The sequence below is a fragment of the Malaya genurostris genome, chromosome 3 (assembly GCF_030247185.1).
Source record: "Malaya genurostris strain Urasoe2022 chromosome 3, Malgen_1.1, whole genome shotgun sequence".
NCBI lineage: Eukaryota > Metazoa > Arthropoda > Insecta > Diptera > Culicidae > Malaya > Malaya genurostris.
Genome location: NC_080572.1, coordinates 12078131 through 12095923, shown reverse-complemented (window position 1 = coordinate 12095923; position 17793 = coordinate 12078131). Strand labels below are relative to the sequence as shown.

At 37.0% G+C, this 17793-nt stretch overlaps 1 protein-coding gene across 3 annotated transcripts; it reads right to left on the bottom strand.

Annotated features, from left to right (window-relative positions):
• Positions 1 to 87: 87 nt before the first annotated feature.
• On the bottom strand, positions 88 to 15706 carry LOC131434734 (heat shock factor protein). 3 transcript variants are annotated; one of them, XM_058601794.1, is made up of 11 exons: positions 15476 to 15706; positions 14899 to 15007; positions 14485 to 14828; positions 14283 to 14396; positions 14123 to 14214; positions 13758 to 13844; positions 12415 to 13434; positions 12249 to 12354; positions 4995 to 5072; positions 4606 to 4738; positions 88 to 302 (listed from the first exon to the last, which is right to left on the bottom strand). In XM_058601794.1, exons 1-11 carry the CDS (start codon positions 15578 to 15580, stop codon positions 157 to 159), a joined length of 2334 nt encoding a protein of 777 aa, XP_058457777.1. In that variant the 5' UTR covers positions 15581 to 15706; the 3' UTR covers positions 88 to 156. The 3 variants fall into 3 exon arrangements, with proteins under 3 accessions (XP_058457777.1, XP_058457778.1, XP_058457779.1); XM_058601795.1 differs by lacking the exon at positions 4995 to 5072; XM_058601796.1 differs by lacking the exon at positions 13758 to 13844 and having other exon boundaries at positions 15476 to 15705.
• Between the last annotated feature and the right edge of the window lie 2087 nt (positions 15707 to 17793).

Below are 17793 nucleotides of genomic sequence, written 5' to 3'. Positions count from 1 at the left end.
ATATATATATATATATATATATATATATATATATATATATATATATATATATATATATATATATATATATATATATATATATATATATTTTTAGATATACTATCAAACAAACGAACAAAATTAGTTATGCTATAAAAAAACATCAAACGAAAACACCTAAATCATAATTGAATTATCCTCATCATTCCCGTTTTCAAGTTCTAGTAGTTCGTTCAGATCAATGTAATCACCTGTTGTAGTACTTTCGGGAATTGTTTTGTAGGCAATTAGTTGATTGGCAGCTAAATTTGACGAACCATTACCTGAAAGAGTGCAAGAGTGAGTTATGTTAAACAAAATGACATGATGCTAGTAATATAATTTAAACCTAATTAAAATGTGAATTCCTTATTGAGCGCACAACAAGAATCTTTTCCATCACGTTCATTCCAAAACCATGCATACTTCAAATCACGATTCCCAAACACTACAGACACATCGATCACTATGTCTTAGGCGTGTTGCAATGTTGGAAAATATACGATGAATTGAATGTTCTGCCGAACAATTATCGCCGGTATTAGCATTGGCGCAGCAAAGATAGATACCTGAATACTTCTAAGCGTTAGTCTTGCCTCTACGGATTTTCAAATACGTTACGCTTCAGCGCCAGTTAGCCCGGTAAACATGTTCAACAATTAACAACCATAACCTATCTTCAACAACATTTCTTCAACAACGTCGCTACAGACATTCCTGTGAAGAGAAGCCATAATTATTAATTCGAATTTGACTTGCTGACAGACTTTGCAACCTAAAAATTGCTACTGGGACATTATTCGGGTACACTTTAAAATTATCATATGGAAATGAAGTTCGTTTTCTATTCAACAGTGTAATCGTTATAAGCAGTAGAGATGGTCGGGTATAGAAATTCTTATACCCGAACCCGACCCGTACCCGAGTGATCAGCAAAAAAAATTACCCGTACCCGACCCGTACCCGATTAAAAATTAAAAAAATTACCCGTACCCGACCCGTAGCCGATCAATAATAAAAAAAAATTACCCGTACCCGACCCGTACCCGATAAAAAATAAAAAATTTTACCCGTGCCCGACCCGTACCCGATTAAAAATTACCTGTACCCGTACCCGACCCGAATGAGTAGTAAAAAGTTTACCAAAATTCAGGATGGAAAAAATAAAGTGTTTTATATAGCGAGCTAGATAGAGCGTATCAGGCTCTAGTTTGTCAGTAAAATACATTAAAATGCTTGTTTACATTTAAACATATAAACAAAGACAAATAATAAAGACATGTATGTGCTTACAAATATTAAATAAAAATCTGGTCCGTTCCCGGTACCTTCTGAAATGACCGCACTCACCGCTTGGTGGAGCGCGAGATTAATTGCATTGTTATCACTTCGACCAAAGTGTGCCATGAAATCTCAATATATACAAATGAGCTAACGTATCGAAAGGGTTCTCACGGTTTGACATTTGCATTATGAATGCGATGATGGGAACTCAGCAGTGCAACCAATTTATCACCATTGGTGCCAGTTTCACGGAGGACCGTAGATGTGTGCCAAAAAAAGATCGTGACTGTCATGTCTGGAAATTCGTTTGTGATATAAATACACTGTGAAGCATGAATAGATTTCCAATGTCTTTGGTACTTTATACTCATTTACAAATGTCAACAAAAGGGAGTAATATCTACTCAAATTTTTCGAGAAGCATATTTATCCAAAATGTCGTAATACCCATTCTATTCAATTTTGGGTAGGTATGGTTTTTACGAAACAGTGCGACTTTTGATCCAATTCTTTAGAACCACAAGTAAGCGTGCTCATTATCTTGACACACAAATAAAAATTCACATTAAAATCACTTGAAAAATCATGAACATCCCCTAAAATTGATAGAGTATCATCGGTTCGTTTACGTGAATTGACCAAACATCAAATAATTCACGTGTATTCCCGGTGTGAAAAATTCATTTCTGAAAATGGTGAACTGTGAGTCCTTCAAGTGTAAGTAGTTTGAACATTTGTAGGTACTTTGTAGGTACACGTGAAAATTAAGGAGATATTCACAAAAGAGAAAGTAAACAAAGAGAAACTCTCATTGGTTTATGTGCCTTTATGAAATGTTGACATCGAACTGGCATTATAGCTCAACTTGCTGTGCCATCAATCGGTGTCATTTCAAGTGAGGTGACACCACCCAGAAGTGAAGAATAAGAAGAACTTCTCTGCAGATTTTCTGAAATAAATGTTCATGTTTTTATGGTTAGAATCCTAATGATTTATATGTAAATTTTGAAAATCTCCAACCAATATTTAAAATAACAGTTTTCTGGTATCTGAATGTGATATGAGTACTACACTACATTTTATATATTAATCAAATAATTTTTACTGGATTGTGCATTAAACAGCTTTAAAATGGCAGTCCATTAAAACCTACGTGGAAAGTAGGGTCTGACCGCAACATCTTAGAGCTAAGGCAGTGTATCTTATTAAATATGTTATAAAAAAGTAGGGTGAAAAATATTCACATAACTTTTCACGTAACTATGATTGATCGTTTTTTTTAAATGAAGGAAAGAAATGTTTTTTTTCTGGAAAAAGATGCCAGTTTTCAGGTCTGGTTCTAGGCGTGAATGCCAAAACCCCTTGAATCAAATTGTTTATTTTTCGGAACAACTGTTTTGCAATAAAAAATTCTCGTCAACGTGTAAACATATTTATGTGAAGTACAAATGGTCGGGTAATCGATCACAAAAAAAAATTTACCCGTACCCGAGTGAGTAGTAAATTTTTTTACCCGACCCGACCCGTACCCGAGTAAGCAGTAAATTTTTTTTACCCGTACCCGACCCGTACCCGATCGAAAATAAAAATTTTTACCCGTACCCGACCAAAAACCCGTCGGGTACGGGTACGGGTCGGGTTTCGGGTAAAATACCCGATACCCGACCATCTCTAATAAGCAGCCCTTACACGTGACAATATTTTTGTCAATCCAAAGTATTGTCAATACCATCAATCCAATTGGCTTGATAACTTGAGTCCGAGTTTTTCGAAAAATTCAAGCGTTTTCCGCGTTAAATATTGCAAATGAATTTTAAAATATTGAGAGAAGAGGCCATTGCACATATTTAACAGTTTCTCTCTGGAGAGAAAGTATTGTTGGATTGATGAGCAGTTTTGATTTTTTTGACAATATTTTCGTCAATCCAATGAAGTTTCCATTACACGATCAAAAGTATTGTCAATACTCCTTGTATTGACAATAATATTGTCTCGTGTAAAGCTGCCCATACGTAGGTTGTTACTTATGTATATAGCCTTGGCAACACGAAGTGTTGCCTGGTGGATTTTTTTATCATAAAATTTGACATTTTAAACCATTAATTTTTCCGAACATTCTGTCATTTGAGCGCTATTTGTTTTGTTTACAGTGAGTAGAATTTTTAACCTAAACAAAAAAATAGAATTCTATAGTGAACATTTTCGTGCAATGATTTATTACGATTTATGTCGTGGATTATCAAGACAAGAGTGCTTTAATCAAGTTAGTTAGACTTTTGTCCCTGGAAAGATTCTTAGTAGAATCTTAGCACCAGTCATGCAATGGTTCTGTACACTCTGAATTGGCTGCGAAGTCTGTTGAAACAGAAGGTCTAATTCCACTACAGGAATGTAATACCAAGGCTTTTTTCGACTTTTGGCAGTGTAGCACCATTCTATGCGATTGTAAAAAAGTGGTATAATGAATTCAATCGTAGTCGTAGTTCACTTGCCGATGAGTTCAAAGAAGGTTGTCAAAAATCAGTTGTTTTGCCAGAAAACATCGATGCTGTGAAAAGTTTGATAATGGAAGATCGCCATGTGACGTACCGTGAAATGGAGGCAGTCTTAGACATTAGTGTAAAAAGCGGTTGCAGTGTTATTTTGCATAAACATTGAGTCGTAAAAAATTGTTCACGTTGTATCCCACATCCGTTGTATCCCACATCCGAATCCGACTCCCGGTTCCAGAACTATAGGGTAAAGTGTGTTTAATCATTTATTGGGACTATGCAAAATAATGAAAAATTCTTATTATCTTGACATAACTGTTTACAAATTGAACATGTAATGTTAGTTTACACCCAAAGAAAATTTCTTATTTTATTCAAGATTGAAAACAAAAATTTCTTCACAGAATTTTCTAGTGATATTTTTGGAAATATAAGTAATATGAGAAAGGTATCATTACACCACTAGGTGGATTCAAAAAGGTTTTACAAAAGTGTCAGATTGGAAAGTTTTTGAACGCGAATATCTCGAGTTGTGCCAATGTTAACATCATTCTTGCGCACATTAGCGTGGAAAAAATCCAACGAGTCGATTCTTCTGAGAACCTAAATTAAATTCCAAAGAAAAAGCTTTAAAAAATTTAAATAACAACATTCTTCCAGCAGAGTTTACACGGATAGAACGAGTGTTCATAATCCTACCCTTTCATATCATTCTCCAAAATTACATATTCATAATTCAATATCATTTTCATCTCATTGAAATAATTATTTATACATACCGTGCCGCCAATAGAAAAGTTCAAACACTTACCAGTCGAACCGCCTGCTCCATTGACGCTGGCTACCGCCATGGTGCCATCGTCGTTTTTCTTCTGTGTGTCATTCATATCGGGAAGATTCATTGGGAACTCATAGCCAACAATATCATCATTTCCGTTGAATAGCTGTAATTCAAAGAAGACCTCGTAAGGAATTGTACAAAATACCTTTATCAGTGCGTTTTGCGCAAATGTGCAGGTTTCACCTTTTAACGTATTCAATGAATTCAATTCTTTTTTACTTTCTTTCGAGGAAATTACAATAGATTTTGAATATAATGAATAAGTAAGGTCCCGAACGAACTACATATGCGCCAAATACAAACGCGACGCACGAACGAGTAGGATTATCTGTTAATAATAAGTAAATTGCGGCTCTAACCTTGTTGATATCGAATGCTGGCGTTGTACTAGGCGAGAAGAAAACTCTGCCATAATGTGGGTTATTATCACCAGCCGTCTAAACAGTTTAGTTTTCGGTAGAGTGTATTTTGGCACAATTATTCATATTTGTTATCATCGCCGTCATCATCATTGGAGGGATTGTAGGTCATCAAGGTCAATTGAATGTATTACATGTGTGTGTGTTTCGACATTTAAGAATCATGGACATTATATTGGAGAAAAGAGAAAAGCATAGGAATTAACAATGCAGCTAACTTACGTGAACAGCTTTCTGGATATTCTCACGAGTGTGAAAGCTGTAGTTTATTTTCAATGTGGTACAACTAACGTATCGATCAACACTTCTACCCACACGGGAATCTCGAAATTTACCGATTATAACATTATTGGGAATATTAAAAAAAAAACAATATAGCTTATTGTGCGTTCTCAAATGTGCTAAACCCGGGACACTGGCGTAGTTCAGCACTAGGAGCAAACCCTTTTTCATCCACTAAATGGTGTAAGATGGGGACCGGTATAACCGAAGTGGGTTTGTTTTATCATTAATTAAAAAGATCTTTAATATAATTCGTGTTCGTGTGACGGTTTTAACCCATTATGTCCTAGGGCAAAACTTCCCATATTTTAATACATGTTTACCTAAGAAGTTTAGTACCTAACAGCTTTTCTAGAGCACTAGATGATAGTTTACACTTCTGATTTCTTTGTATATTAAAATTGTTCTCAAGTGTCAACGTCTTATTTGTATTATCATTAGGAACAAATTGTGTCTGTTGATTGTAAATAAATAAATAAATTATAACCTTGCAAAGTGCACACAAATGACCAAAGAAAAGTAAGCAACATATTTGTGGGAATCTTATGTTCGAAACCATAGATGATGGTTCCATCTTTTGACAAACTATTGCAAAAGATTCGAAATTAATTATTTCATAAGTGAAATTCCAAATATATATGTTGAACCATCACTCGAACGGCCGTATCCTCTCCAGGATGTAATTACACAATTCTTCCTAGCCGCCACTTCTGCGGGGGTAAGTTTTCGTCGACCAACAGCACTAGTGCTCCAACCTTGAATTCCTTTACTGTACCGTGCCATTTCTGACGAGTCTGCAATTGATGTAAATACTCCCTTGACCACCTAGTCCAGAAATGCTGCTGCATTCGTTGGATATGCTCCCATCGTTTTAATCGATTGATCTTCTCGGACGTATAGGAAGGTTCTGGTATAGCAACCGCTGATCTCCCAATCAAAACATGGGATGGTGTGAGAATACCGAAATCATTCGGATCCTCCGACATCGCGCAAAGGGAACGTGAGTTCAAAATCGCTTCAGTTTGAGTAAGGAAAGTATTCATTTTTTCTGTAGTCATTCGTGTTTCTCCAACAATCCGTTTCATGTGATACTTGAGCGATTTTACACCTGCCTCCCAGATCCCACCAAAGTGAGGGCTTCTGGGAGGAATGAAATGCCAAGTGATTCCCTTCACAGCACAAAATTCATCCATCCTCTCTATATGGTGCTGGTCCTTGAACAAATTGTTCAACGCAGCAAGCTGGTGATTTGCACCAACAAAACAAGTTGCATTGTCGAAATATACATTAGAAGGAATACCACGTCGGCTTGCGAAACGTTGAAGTGCAGCGATGAAATTATCGGATGTCAAATTTGAAACTAATTCAAAATGAATAGCCTTCACCGCCATGCAGACAAAGACGACTACGTAAGCCTTAAATGATTTGGTACTTCGCATTTCAGGTTTCAACAGAAACGGCCCAGCATAATCGATACCAACCTTAGAAAACACCGCTGAAGCATTCACACGAGACGCCGGAAGGTTACCCATAAACTGGGTGCCGATAATGGGTTGGTGCTTGGCACACTTTAGACATCTGGAAATAATTCTCCTGATAGCTGATTTAGCTCGCAGTGGCCAGTAACGTTCGCGTACGATCGCTAACAAGCCTTCTTGACCAACGTGGTAGTGCTCTTCATGAAGTCGTCGAATCAATGTCTCCGTGACATGGTGTCGCTCTGGAAGCAGTATTTGATGCCTTCCATCATATGGAATCGCTGAATACTTCAATCGTCCACCTACGCGTATTAGTCCATCTTCTCCAATAAACGGTGCCAGATTCAATAGACAATGGCGCCTTTTTGAACTTACTCGTAGTTCCCCTAACAAATCGTTGAACACTTCTCCTTGAACTATCACGAATATTGCCCTTTCAGCGTTGGTCATCTCTAAAGCATTAATAACACTAATGTTACGCTTTTTACGAATGGCAAGGTCAATGAACCTTAGTACGTATACCCAAGCTCTCTGCAATTTACGGAGTCTCCAAGTGCAATTGGAGCAGATGCGTGCTCACATTTTCTTGTCGTATCGATTCGTTCATCCGTAGCAATTTATCCACCAACATACCACGCCGATCGTTTAGCACTTCCAGGTTTCGTTCCATTGCAAACCGTTCTTCTTTCTTCTTTTTCGCAGTTTTCTGGTCCGCAATTGAAAACACTTGGTTGTCTTTGGTGGCACTTTTTTCACCCGTTAATGCGTCTAATATTTTCCTACGAGTAAACTCCTCCACGCTTCGACGTGGTGTTTCTGTATCGGACATTCACACACTTTTTATACTTTCGACGTTAAGATTTCAATAGCGATTATTCCGATGCTTCCGCTCCCTTCAAGACGGCGTCCTCATTTATTCACACGCTCTCGTGCAGCAGTTTTACAAAATGGCGTCCTCATTTGTTTGTGCCACGCAGAGATGGCATTTCACTAGAGTGATAAACGCTGGAGTCAGATTCTTGTCCACACCGAGGATGCAAAAAAAACGAAGCACCGCACAAAGAGGAAAGCGCACTTCTTCTCAGTGTCGAATAGACAGCATTTGAGTGTGTGCTTGTGGTTAAAGCAGCTGGCGCGAGTGAAACACATTCTCTTCGCATGAATCGCTCACACGCGCTCTCGTCTAAATACACCCAAGTGACCACTGGCGCGTGATGGTGAACGAACACTTCTGTGAACTTCAATTAATAGAGAGTAGATCTGGCCTTGCTATGAAAAAATTGCAAGGAAAACCGAAAATTTTACGATAAATTGTTTTATTTTGCTGATTTTGCGTGTCAACGCTTCTTCTACGCAAACCATACAGCAGAGCTCTCACCGGCGTGTACACCTCTGTGAAAGTATCTGCATCCACCTCAGAGAATTTATTAGCTAATGCTCTTGCACTGTGGTGCGATTCAGTGGAAGAGGTAAAAGGAAATAAACAAACGCACTCATGATGCGTGCACACTTTACACAACAGTGGTGTATAAATCTGAAAGAGAAGAGCTCTCGTTGAAGCTGTCAGTGCGAGGGGAGAAATTTTGCTTGCTCTTCGTCACACAGAGGAGATAGACATCTCTGGTGCCATGGGCACACTGCATTAACTGGTGGCGTAGCCTCGAGCTCCGCACCTTCTTTACTGGTTCGGCCTTGGGCCAACTTAAATACGCGGTACCGATTTTCACTACTTTCGAAATCGACCGATCGCGAGAACCGTCCAAATCCGGTTCGAAGGACCAAAATGTATAATTCTATAGCTCAGTACTGGGACTGCGGTTTTCGCGAGAGTGAAAAAACAACTTAGCGTCCGTTCTTCGCAATGGTTAACTTTATTCTGTCTTATTCATTACAGCAATGTTGCCAGGAAAAATTAGAAGTAATTCAAGCAAGAATATTCATAGGTAAAAATTATATCAAAAAACTACGTTACACAACATGTACACTCTACGCATCCATTCAAATAGTACGCCATAATACTGGCTGCCGCTCTCCATCCTCGATCACACGTAATGCTCCCCAGATCACGTTCTACCTATTCCATCCATCATACTTTCGGCTTCTTTTTTCCAATTTAAAGTCGGCCACCTTGTCGCAATCACCCGAAACCTTTACGCAGTTTTACACACCGTTTATCGTTTTTTGATAATTCTAGTCAGCTTCCGACTTGGTATTCACGACATTTTTTGAGGATTTGCCGAACGGTGAAGATTAGGGCCGTTGTCTTTCGACCATCGATGAAGCCGGCTTGATAACTACTCACGAAAACTTTCGTTTTAGGTGATAGACAATAGAAGATGATCTGGGATAGCACTTTGTAGGAAAAATTTTGCTCTTCGTGTAGGACAAACGTAAAGAACAGCACAGAGTGCACATCGGCTCAATTCTGATTCAGGTTGTAAGCTTTTTTTAAATATAGTATTGGGAAAAATCAAAATCTCGAAAATCGCGACTGAAATTTTTTACAAGTGATTTTCAGGCAAAAGTTCGCACATTGAGTATATCTGATATGATTATCGGGCAGAAGATTTTTTGGAAATTTATTTTCGTAGCCGTTATATCTCAACCCGTTGCAGAATAGATGATGAATAATTTCGCCAATGAACAATAACTGAAACTTTCGGAAAATGTTCAGTGTACGTAGGGTGGTTGAAAAGTGAATCAATAGTGTTGATGTATTTGAAATTTATTCGGCACTAGCGAGGTGGTGGAGTAATCACTATCATTCTTGTTTACGTTCGTATCGACCATACGACGAAAGGATACTTTCGAACGAATACGAATAAACCATTATTGTTTCGCATTCGAATGAATTCGAACGCGACATACGTTAAATCATTCGTTAAATATCAGTAATCTTCTTCAAATAAATGCCAAGCCATGATGAAATCACTCCAATTCTTGTGATTAGTCATATGCGAAACGATAGAATGTATGCCAGTTTAGTTCCGAACGATACGTTTATTCGAACATCATTCGTACGAATAAAGATACCCACTCTTTGACGAACAAACGAAATGTCGTGGTTTGGATTTGTCAGATTAATGTTTCGAGTCAACCGATCGAATACATTAAGAACAGTTTGACCGATTTCCAACAACTTTTTTTTTTCAAATGTAAAAGTGATTTGCAATCAAATGCTAAATTTGTTTTTTGTATAAAACATTTAGAAAGCATAGCAGTCATAGAAAAATGTTTGCTTTTTTTCTGTCGAGCCTTCGTATATATGCGCGGTTTCAAGTTTTTACGTATTAAATTTTACCATATTTATTAGGTACTGCATGGAAAATACGCAATAGGTAAACCTGCTTTATTTTATATTAAATGCTTAATTTTACCGAAATAATAAATAGGTAAACTATCGAAAACATGACAAAATAGTTTTCGCAGATACTACTTATCGGACTGCTATTTTCATAGATATCGGACTACTTCTTTCACTTTACACGAAGTTAAATTCAAAATTTTATTTACCGACTTGAATAAAATTAATCTTTAGTACGATATTTATGCCTCGGAATGTTAGTAAAAACTTGGCTTGTTCGCATTCGTTCGAAAATATGTATTCGTCTAACGTAAACAAACGGGTAAACTTATGGTTAAAGGTTGGATTGACGTTGTTCGTATGCATGTACGATGTTTGAAAGTGTGATTGATTCGAACGTAAACGGTAATACGAATTTGACATACTTTCGAACGTATCGCATACGGCTGTAAACAAGAATGAGGATGAATATCATTAACAAAAAGCAGCTAGACCTGTGATTAATAATAATTAAAATGACAAAATAATCACAAATCATGTTAGTGAAAGTGATTTAAAGATATTAGCCAATTAAAAATAATGTAAGCGAGAATAACAGGAGAACAGGCAACCGCCAATTCAAACGCAGCGCCTACTGCGTGTTCGAGATATACTGACAATGATGCGCTCCTGTTACTTCTATAAATCAAATCCATGATAAATAGTGTTGTTTTTTCGGTTCGATCTAAATAGCGCAGTGCAATAAACCAGCTGGAATTCAAGACTTGAAGTGGAGCGGTTCAGTTGCGAATTAATTCAGTAGAGATTTTTTTTATTGATGAAAATATAATTAAATCTTGCACGAAATACTCCGGTGTCGAACTGAAGCGTAGTGGAAATTCAAATAAGTTCGATTGAAGTTTCTTTGAATAGTGCTGGATACAATTTTCAGTAACTTGGCATAATTGGTGATTTAAGTAGCGTCATCATCACGGAGAAACAAAAGTTTTATCCCCAGTACGAAGTGTCCCTGACGGATAACAAGCTACTACTGGTTCTTTTTATTATGTAGTAGTCTAGTCGAATAAGGAGACTGTAATATATCTGAGAAAGGTAAACAATTCCGAGTTTGAGAAAATCTAAATTTGAGTTATTCATAATTATCTTATACAGCAGAAAGTTTAATTATAAATTACTGATCATATATTCGATGGCGTTGAATGGTGAGTCACAACTCAAGTTCCCATTTCAGGTAATAGTAAAATGAGAAGGTGCGAGCGTAAATAAATACCTACCGCAGATGTCTTCCGGAAACTCGGCTCATGAAATTGTTAATGGCTTGGCTTCCCAGGGTGCGATCGAATACTGCACAATGAGTTGCAAACTCGCAAATTCAATGTCTAACGAAATGCGAAACTCATCTCACGCACAGATAAGCATTGAGGCAAAGACATCATATTACCAAGATATCCAGCTCTCACATTTCCCGAACAAATCATTGGCAACATCCTTTTTTGTGAGCATGGTGCCCTCAGGCGAGTCCGCATCGAATCTCGTACATAGAAGTAGGAGAGAGAAATGTCAAATTCGTGCCCGCCAAAATAGCAGCACTGCGCACCAATATAATTGAAATGAAATGTTGAATGTGATGCCGTGCGATGGCGTTGTTGAACTGAAGATTGATTTCGCTCCAAGCTGACAGGGTCTGATTGAGGTAATGTACACGGTCTCAAATAGCCTGCATACTCCCTCGAATGACAGTCCAAGGTAACTTCTTCCCCGCAAATATTTCCACAAAGCCAACTGAAGTTTTCTGACGAACATATGGCAACCCGTAGCGCTATAGTTACTGGCACTAGTATTTATTTTGTGATTTTTCTATCATGACTCGCTCAAAACTAGAATTTTCAATTTACAGTGAAGAAAAATACACTCTTTGACCTTTTTCCTAAATTCATACCGATTTCCAAATGATTTTCGAATCAGATACAGGAATTGACTCCATCTCAATTACTTTCAAAATTAGAGAGATCCCTGTTACTCAGAACCGGTTATGAATTTCGAATAATTCGTCAGGGTTATCATTCGTTGAATATGAATTACTAACTTCACTTGTAATTCATATTTCGTGCAGAAAATATTCCAACTTACCCCAAGCAAAGTATTCGCGTCCAATTGGTAACCTTCGCCTTTCAGAATATCTTTCAAAGATTCCAAATCCGTCTGAACAGCGTCAATTTGTTGACCGTACTCAGCACTGTAATAAAAGTGATGTCGTCAAACCTAACACTATTCGAAATAGATTTCGTATACTTACAGTGATTGCAATCGATTCACATCAAAATCGTTACTCACAAATCGTGTCAACGTTCGGGCATTGGATGTTTCGTCATTTTCATCTGAATTCCGCTCGATGTTATTAAGTTGATTATCGACATCACCCTGGTCATTTTGTTCCTGTTGCTGTTGTGCTACCACTTGCCGTCCTTTCATTTCGTTTATATTGATATCAGGATTGTAGAATCCCGACTCGAAATTGAATGCACCTAACATGGGAGATTCCTTCTCCATCTGACTGTTATCGTCGAAAAGATCGGCCGGAACTTCATTGATGATGAAATCATTTACTCCGTAGCTTGCAGGTGACGATGATGGATTTGCATTAACAACTAAATTTGTACCCGTCCCAGAAGATCCAGCTACCGCATCCACATTGTTTTCCGGGGACATCTGCTTTCCTGATGTCGCGAGTTTTTTACCCCCTCGTGTTAAAACATTTATTGCGTTGTTAGCACCAGGCTCGTCTGGTTGAAGTAATTTGCTGTTGTCAAGTAAACTTTTTTGAGATTTGGAATTCAATCCATTTTTCTTCATTTTTAACAGGCTTTGACCTTTACCAATTGACTTGGGTTGTTGTTGCTGCGGCTGATGCTGCTGTTGTCGAATCAGTAGTTGATTTTGTTGTTGCTTGTTCAGTAGATGTTCCTTTTGCATTTCTTTGATAACCAGTGGGGTGTTGAGCATGTCGGTGTCGTCGTAACCGGAAATATTATTAGAATTGATCTCATCAACATGATCCACCAAATAACCTTCACCGTCGTATTCAACTGCATCTTGCCCATAATCGACTTCCCCATCCATTAACTGTATAATATTATCTGTTAGGATCGTGGCACTGTCAGTTCTTTCCTGTTTGATCCCTGTCGATCTTTGTTGAGTTCCGAATGTTGGTTCAGGGCTAAGAACTTCCTCAATGTTGTCGTTTATGTTGGTCGTATGATACGGCGATTGTTGGGTTATTGAAATTGGTGATGTGACCTCTGGTACATCCGATGCTCTACGGATAATGGTTAAGATTAATAGGTTAATAGCGACAGGTTTTGTTTCTGTTATTACACATCGCCGTGTCTTCGAATTGAAGAGATGGAAACAAACTAATCACAACGCTTTCAGAAATAGAAAAGCTCATTGTCGTAATAGAACAAAAATATGACAATTTTTTCAAACATAAACATTGCAATGAAAAACTAAAATGTCAACTGATCAATTCATTTCACTTTTTGGAAGAAAAGCTAAAGGAACTCAAAAGGTTGCGTAACATTTTTTAGATAGTGGCACTATTCATAATCAATTAAATCAATCTAGTTAAATAGTGATTACCTGGCCAATTTATTCGAAGAATGGACTTTCTCCTTATCAATACTACCAATAGATGTGAGTTTACCATTCTCGCCTTTGTCGGGCAACCTATAATTATGCATGTATTTATACATATTATACACACAATATTGAACAAAGACACAGCATAATAACTCAGAAATAGAAATGAGGTTCATACAGAAATCTGTATTAATATCGTTACAACTTATGTAACAGCTGCATTTTACTAGAACCGATTGAAACCTTGGTGAAAAACAAATTCACTTCTAGCAGTATCATTGGACATGCAATAATTTAGTTAGACAGATTTGAATTTTCCAAAAAATCGAGCAACCTAGTGAACTAAATCCATATCGAATACTTACAGCAAATCCTGTTCATTTTCATAAGCCACTTCTTCTAAAGCTTCTCCCAGCTCCTGTATGGTAGCACCTTCATTATTGCACGTTTTTTTCACCTGCGAATAAAATAATAATAATGGATGTAGAGCTCTATCTAGTAAAGGTACTGAATAGATCTGATTACTTTCGACTGTGGAGCATCATTTATCATGAGCTGAATTCGGCGTTTGTTACCGGCGCCCATAGTACCGAGACCGCTTCGTGATGGTTGAACGATTGTAACCAAGAATTGAATTAGCTGTAGAAGAAATACAACAAAATGTGAATTAACTGTAAAAGAAATACAATAAATAAGAACATCTGTCGGCGACAAACAATGTACTTACCTTATTGACAATCTGCTGTTGTTTGAGATGTTTTTGCCTCAAAATAGCCACCTCTCGCCATAAAGCTTCATTTTCTTGTTTCATAGTGGAAAATCGCGAGTCCAGTGTGTCCTGTCGACCTCGCATATTCTTTATTTCAGACAGTACTCGATTAACAGCTTCGACTTTCAACCCTCCCTTTTCATCTTGGTGCTGCTGTTGCTGTTTTGATGTAGCAATTTTACGTTTTATGTGTTCCAGAAGATATGGATGGTCTTTTTGGAAGCATGGATGGGTAAATTCCATCTCGTCCTTGTCAAACCGCAACCCACCGTTGTCGATTGAAGTTATCTTATGAAAACCATCTAAATGGAAAGAAAAAAATATGTTTAATGATTTCAGTGTGAAACAGAATTATCATAAAATTATACTTACACATATTCAATTGCCGTATAAAGCTCGCCATGTTATTATGCTTGTAGTTTAGTGGTAGGAGTTCTTTGGCAAACTGAGCCTGATTTTGTATGATGAAGCTTCTACCATCCTGCAATGATTAAAAATAGATTTACTTTACATTACTTATAATAATCAAATTAAAATTCTACTGCTTGATCAAATAAGCATTTTGAGATACACTATGATGTGAATATCACTAATCGTAGTGCTGCAAGTTCCAGTTATTTGTTTCGAAGTAATATTTTTATTGGCACAAAACACATACAATATCGAGAAAACGACATAAATAGTGACGTCGTCATTAGCGATTACAAAAACGAACCATAGCATTTCGCAATTCTTTTCTGTTTTGCAGCATTAAAAATACGGCAGAACTCGGATGAAAAGCAAATTTTCTAGTTCCTCTTCGACTATATTTCTACACATATTCGAATTACTCTGCTATTACTCTCGAAGCAAAATACGTCAGTCTTATTTAAAAAAAAAACAAGTCGGCCATTTTCCTTTAACAAATTTGATAGACAGATTTAAATAATGTAAAATTTTCGTTCCTTACCGTACTCCAGGAGATTAGATCGTTCGTCTCTGGGTCTTCTACAAGCCTCCAGAGCTTAGCTAGGAATGCCGGAACACCTGTACCAGTTTCACTGAACGTATGCATTACTGATTTCTCCTTTTTCTATCCTTCAAAACTCCAAATTATTTTTTTTTCCTTTCAATCCGTGAGAGAAACGAAAATAACAACCTCACTTATCTAGTTTTATTCGTTGACTGACAACCAGAGATGCCAGGTAAAAATTTCAATATATCTTCAAACCAGCGTTGCCAGGCCATTTTTCCAAAAATCGATATTCGGCTCAAAAATCTATCTGTACCATTGGCATATTGTCGCAAAACTGAAATTTAGAGGCGCTGCTTGTTTGGAGATGATACTTTCAGCAAGAGCTGTCAAATCGGTAGGAAAATTTCTAATTATTCCAACTTTTCAACGATTTCTTTTTAAAACAGGCAAATTCATTTGAAAGATCATAGTAGAAGTTGAAGAAAAAGTTTTTACTCTGAGGTGGTAATGTTGATCTTAGTTAATTGTGCCAAATCTACCGGTTATTCAGAATAGAGCATTAAACTTGGTTTGATAGAATTTTTCAAATGCCTGGAAATAACAAATAAAGTATCCAAAATAAATAGTACTCGATCGCTATACATTCTAGTACTCGAGAAATCAACATTACACTGGATTTTGTTTAAAAATATGTTGATCCGAAAAACCCTAACCTTACTCAATGTACACATTTCTCTGTTTAATCGTAGTTTACACTAAAAAAAAGTAGTAGTAATCACTTTGAAATCGATTTTTTTTTATTCCGAGTATACTTTTATTGATAATATCTATTTCCACTTTTGAATAAACGATAAAAAAATGTTGCAAATCACTACCGCCGATAAGAAAATTTCCGAAAGAATCCTCCTTTTCTTGGTTCCATTTTTCATTGGCAGGTGTCGCTAGCGGTAAATCAGTTTTGCGACAATGTGCCAATCGGTATCAGAATCTCGTCAACATAAGTTACAGGAAATGTCAATAAAGCTACAAAAAGGTCTCGCAGCAACCTATTCTCATGTTTATCCAAGCTATAAACGAAAATCGGTATTTTTTTTAATATATATCTTAAGAATTGTTTTATTTTAACAAAAAAAGTATTGGTACGATCCTTGTTGTTACTTTTGTGGATGTTGTTCAGTTGTAACGAGATGCTGTTTCAACGTGTTCGATAAGAGGTTCACAGAAGTGATTCAGCAAGAGCGATAAAAGCCACAGCATCTTTATTAATAAATATTGCGGAATCCCAGTGGAATTGATTTCCTTTCCACAATGATACAGGCTAACTAAAAAAAAATTATACAAGAATGAATTACTGTTGACAGTTTGTAAAACAAGGAATAAATTAAGGAACTACATTAATTAAATATCTCGTTCAGTCTATGCTTAAAATGATACTTCAGTCTAGCCCCGAATAAGGCACGGCTGGATGTTCTTTGAATGTCAAGTGGAAGTGCGTTATATTTTTATTGGACCAACAAAAAGAATCCTTCTTTGACCAATGTTTGTGACTGCTCGAACTCGAAGCAGGTTGTTACTACGACGTATAGTTCGAGAGTGAGTTAAAGTTGGAAACTGTAAATTATGGTGAGTTGAGGGGTTGTGTAGGATATCATGAACGAACAGTAATGTTTGAACATCACATAAGTATGCCAGAGGTAAGATGTTATGGGTATTATCGGAGTATAACAATAAGCTTGAAAACAGTAGGGGTTTATTGAAAATGATTTTGAGACACCTGTTTTGAAGAGTTTGAATTTTTTTTAGATGAGAGCTAGCGGCGCAAATTTATCTGGTATTTATCTGTACGATCCGTGAATTATCGGTATTTTGGGATTACATATCTGTATTAAGGTATAGAGGGCAACTATCTGTATAAATCGGTATATCTGGCAACGTTGCTTCAGATTGCAAGTATCTCGGTTGATTTTTCATTAGGGCGTATAAGCAAGTGACAGTTTCTCTTTAATCACTCTCTCTTTCGATTATTGTGATGTGATAAAAAAGATTTTTTTTTATATCACTATTCTGTTTGAAAGTCGAAAATTTCGGGTGTCATTTCATGCAAAGAGTTGAGTGATAAACGTGAAAACCGGTTGATAATTAATAGAAGAGAAAGTAAACGAAGAGAAACTGTCACTTGCTTATACGCCCTTTTGAAAAATTAACCGAGGTATGCCTTTATTTCTCTATTATGCCCCGTTTACACTTCTGCTGGTTGCCAGCATGCTGGTGTCAGTGTACTGCCCTCTTAGGAAAAAAACGTTCAACGGTGG

What these genes read in the sequence shown, in the direction of transcription:
- LOC131434734 (XM_058601794.1), bottom strand. Translation starts at nt 15,580, where the DNA reads ATGCATACGTTCAGTGAAACTGGTACAGGTGTTCCGGCATTCCTAGCT. An exon ending in GAAAATGAACAGGATTTGCT is followed by an intron (nt 13,845 to 14,122) that starts GTAAGTATTCGA and finishes GCATAATTATAG; the next exon opens with GTTGCCCGACAAAGGCGAGA. An exon ending in TCTTCGAATAAATTGGCCAG is followed by an intron (nt 13,435 to 13,757) that starts GTAATCACTATT and finishes CATTATCCGTAG; the next exon opens with AGCATCGGATGTACCAGAGG.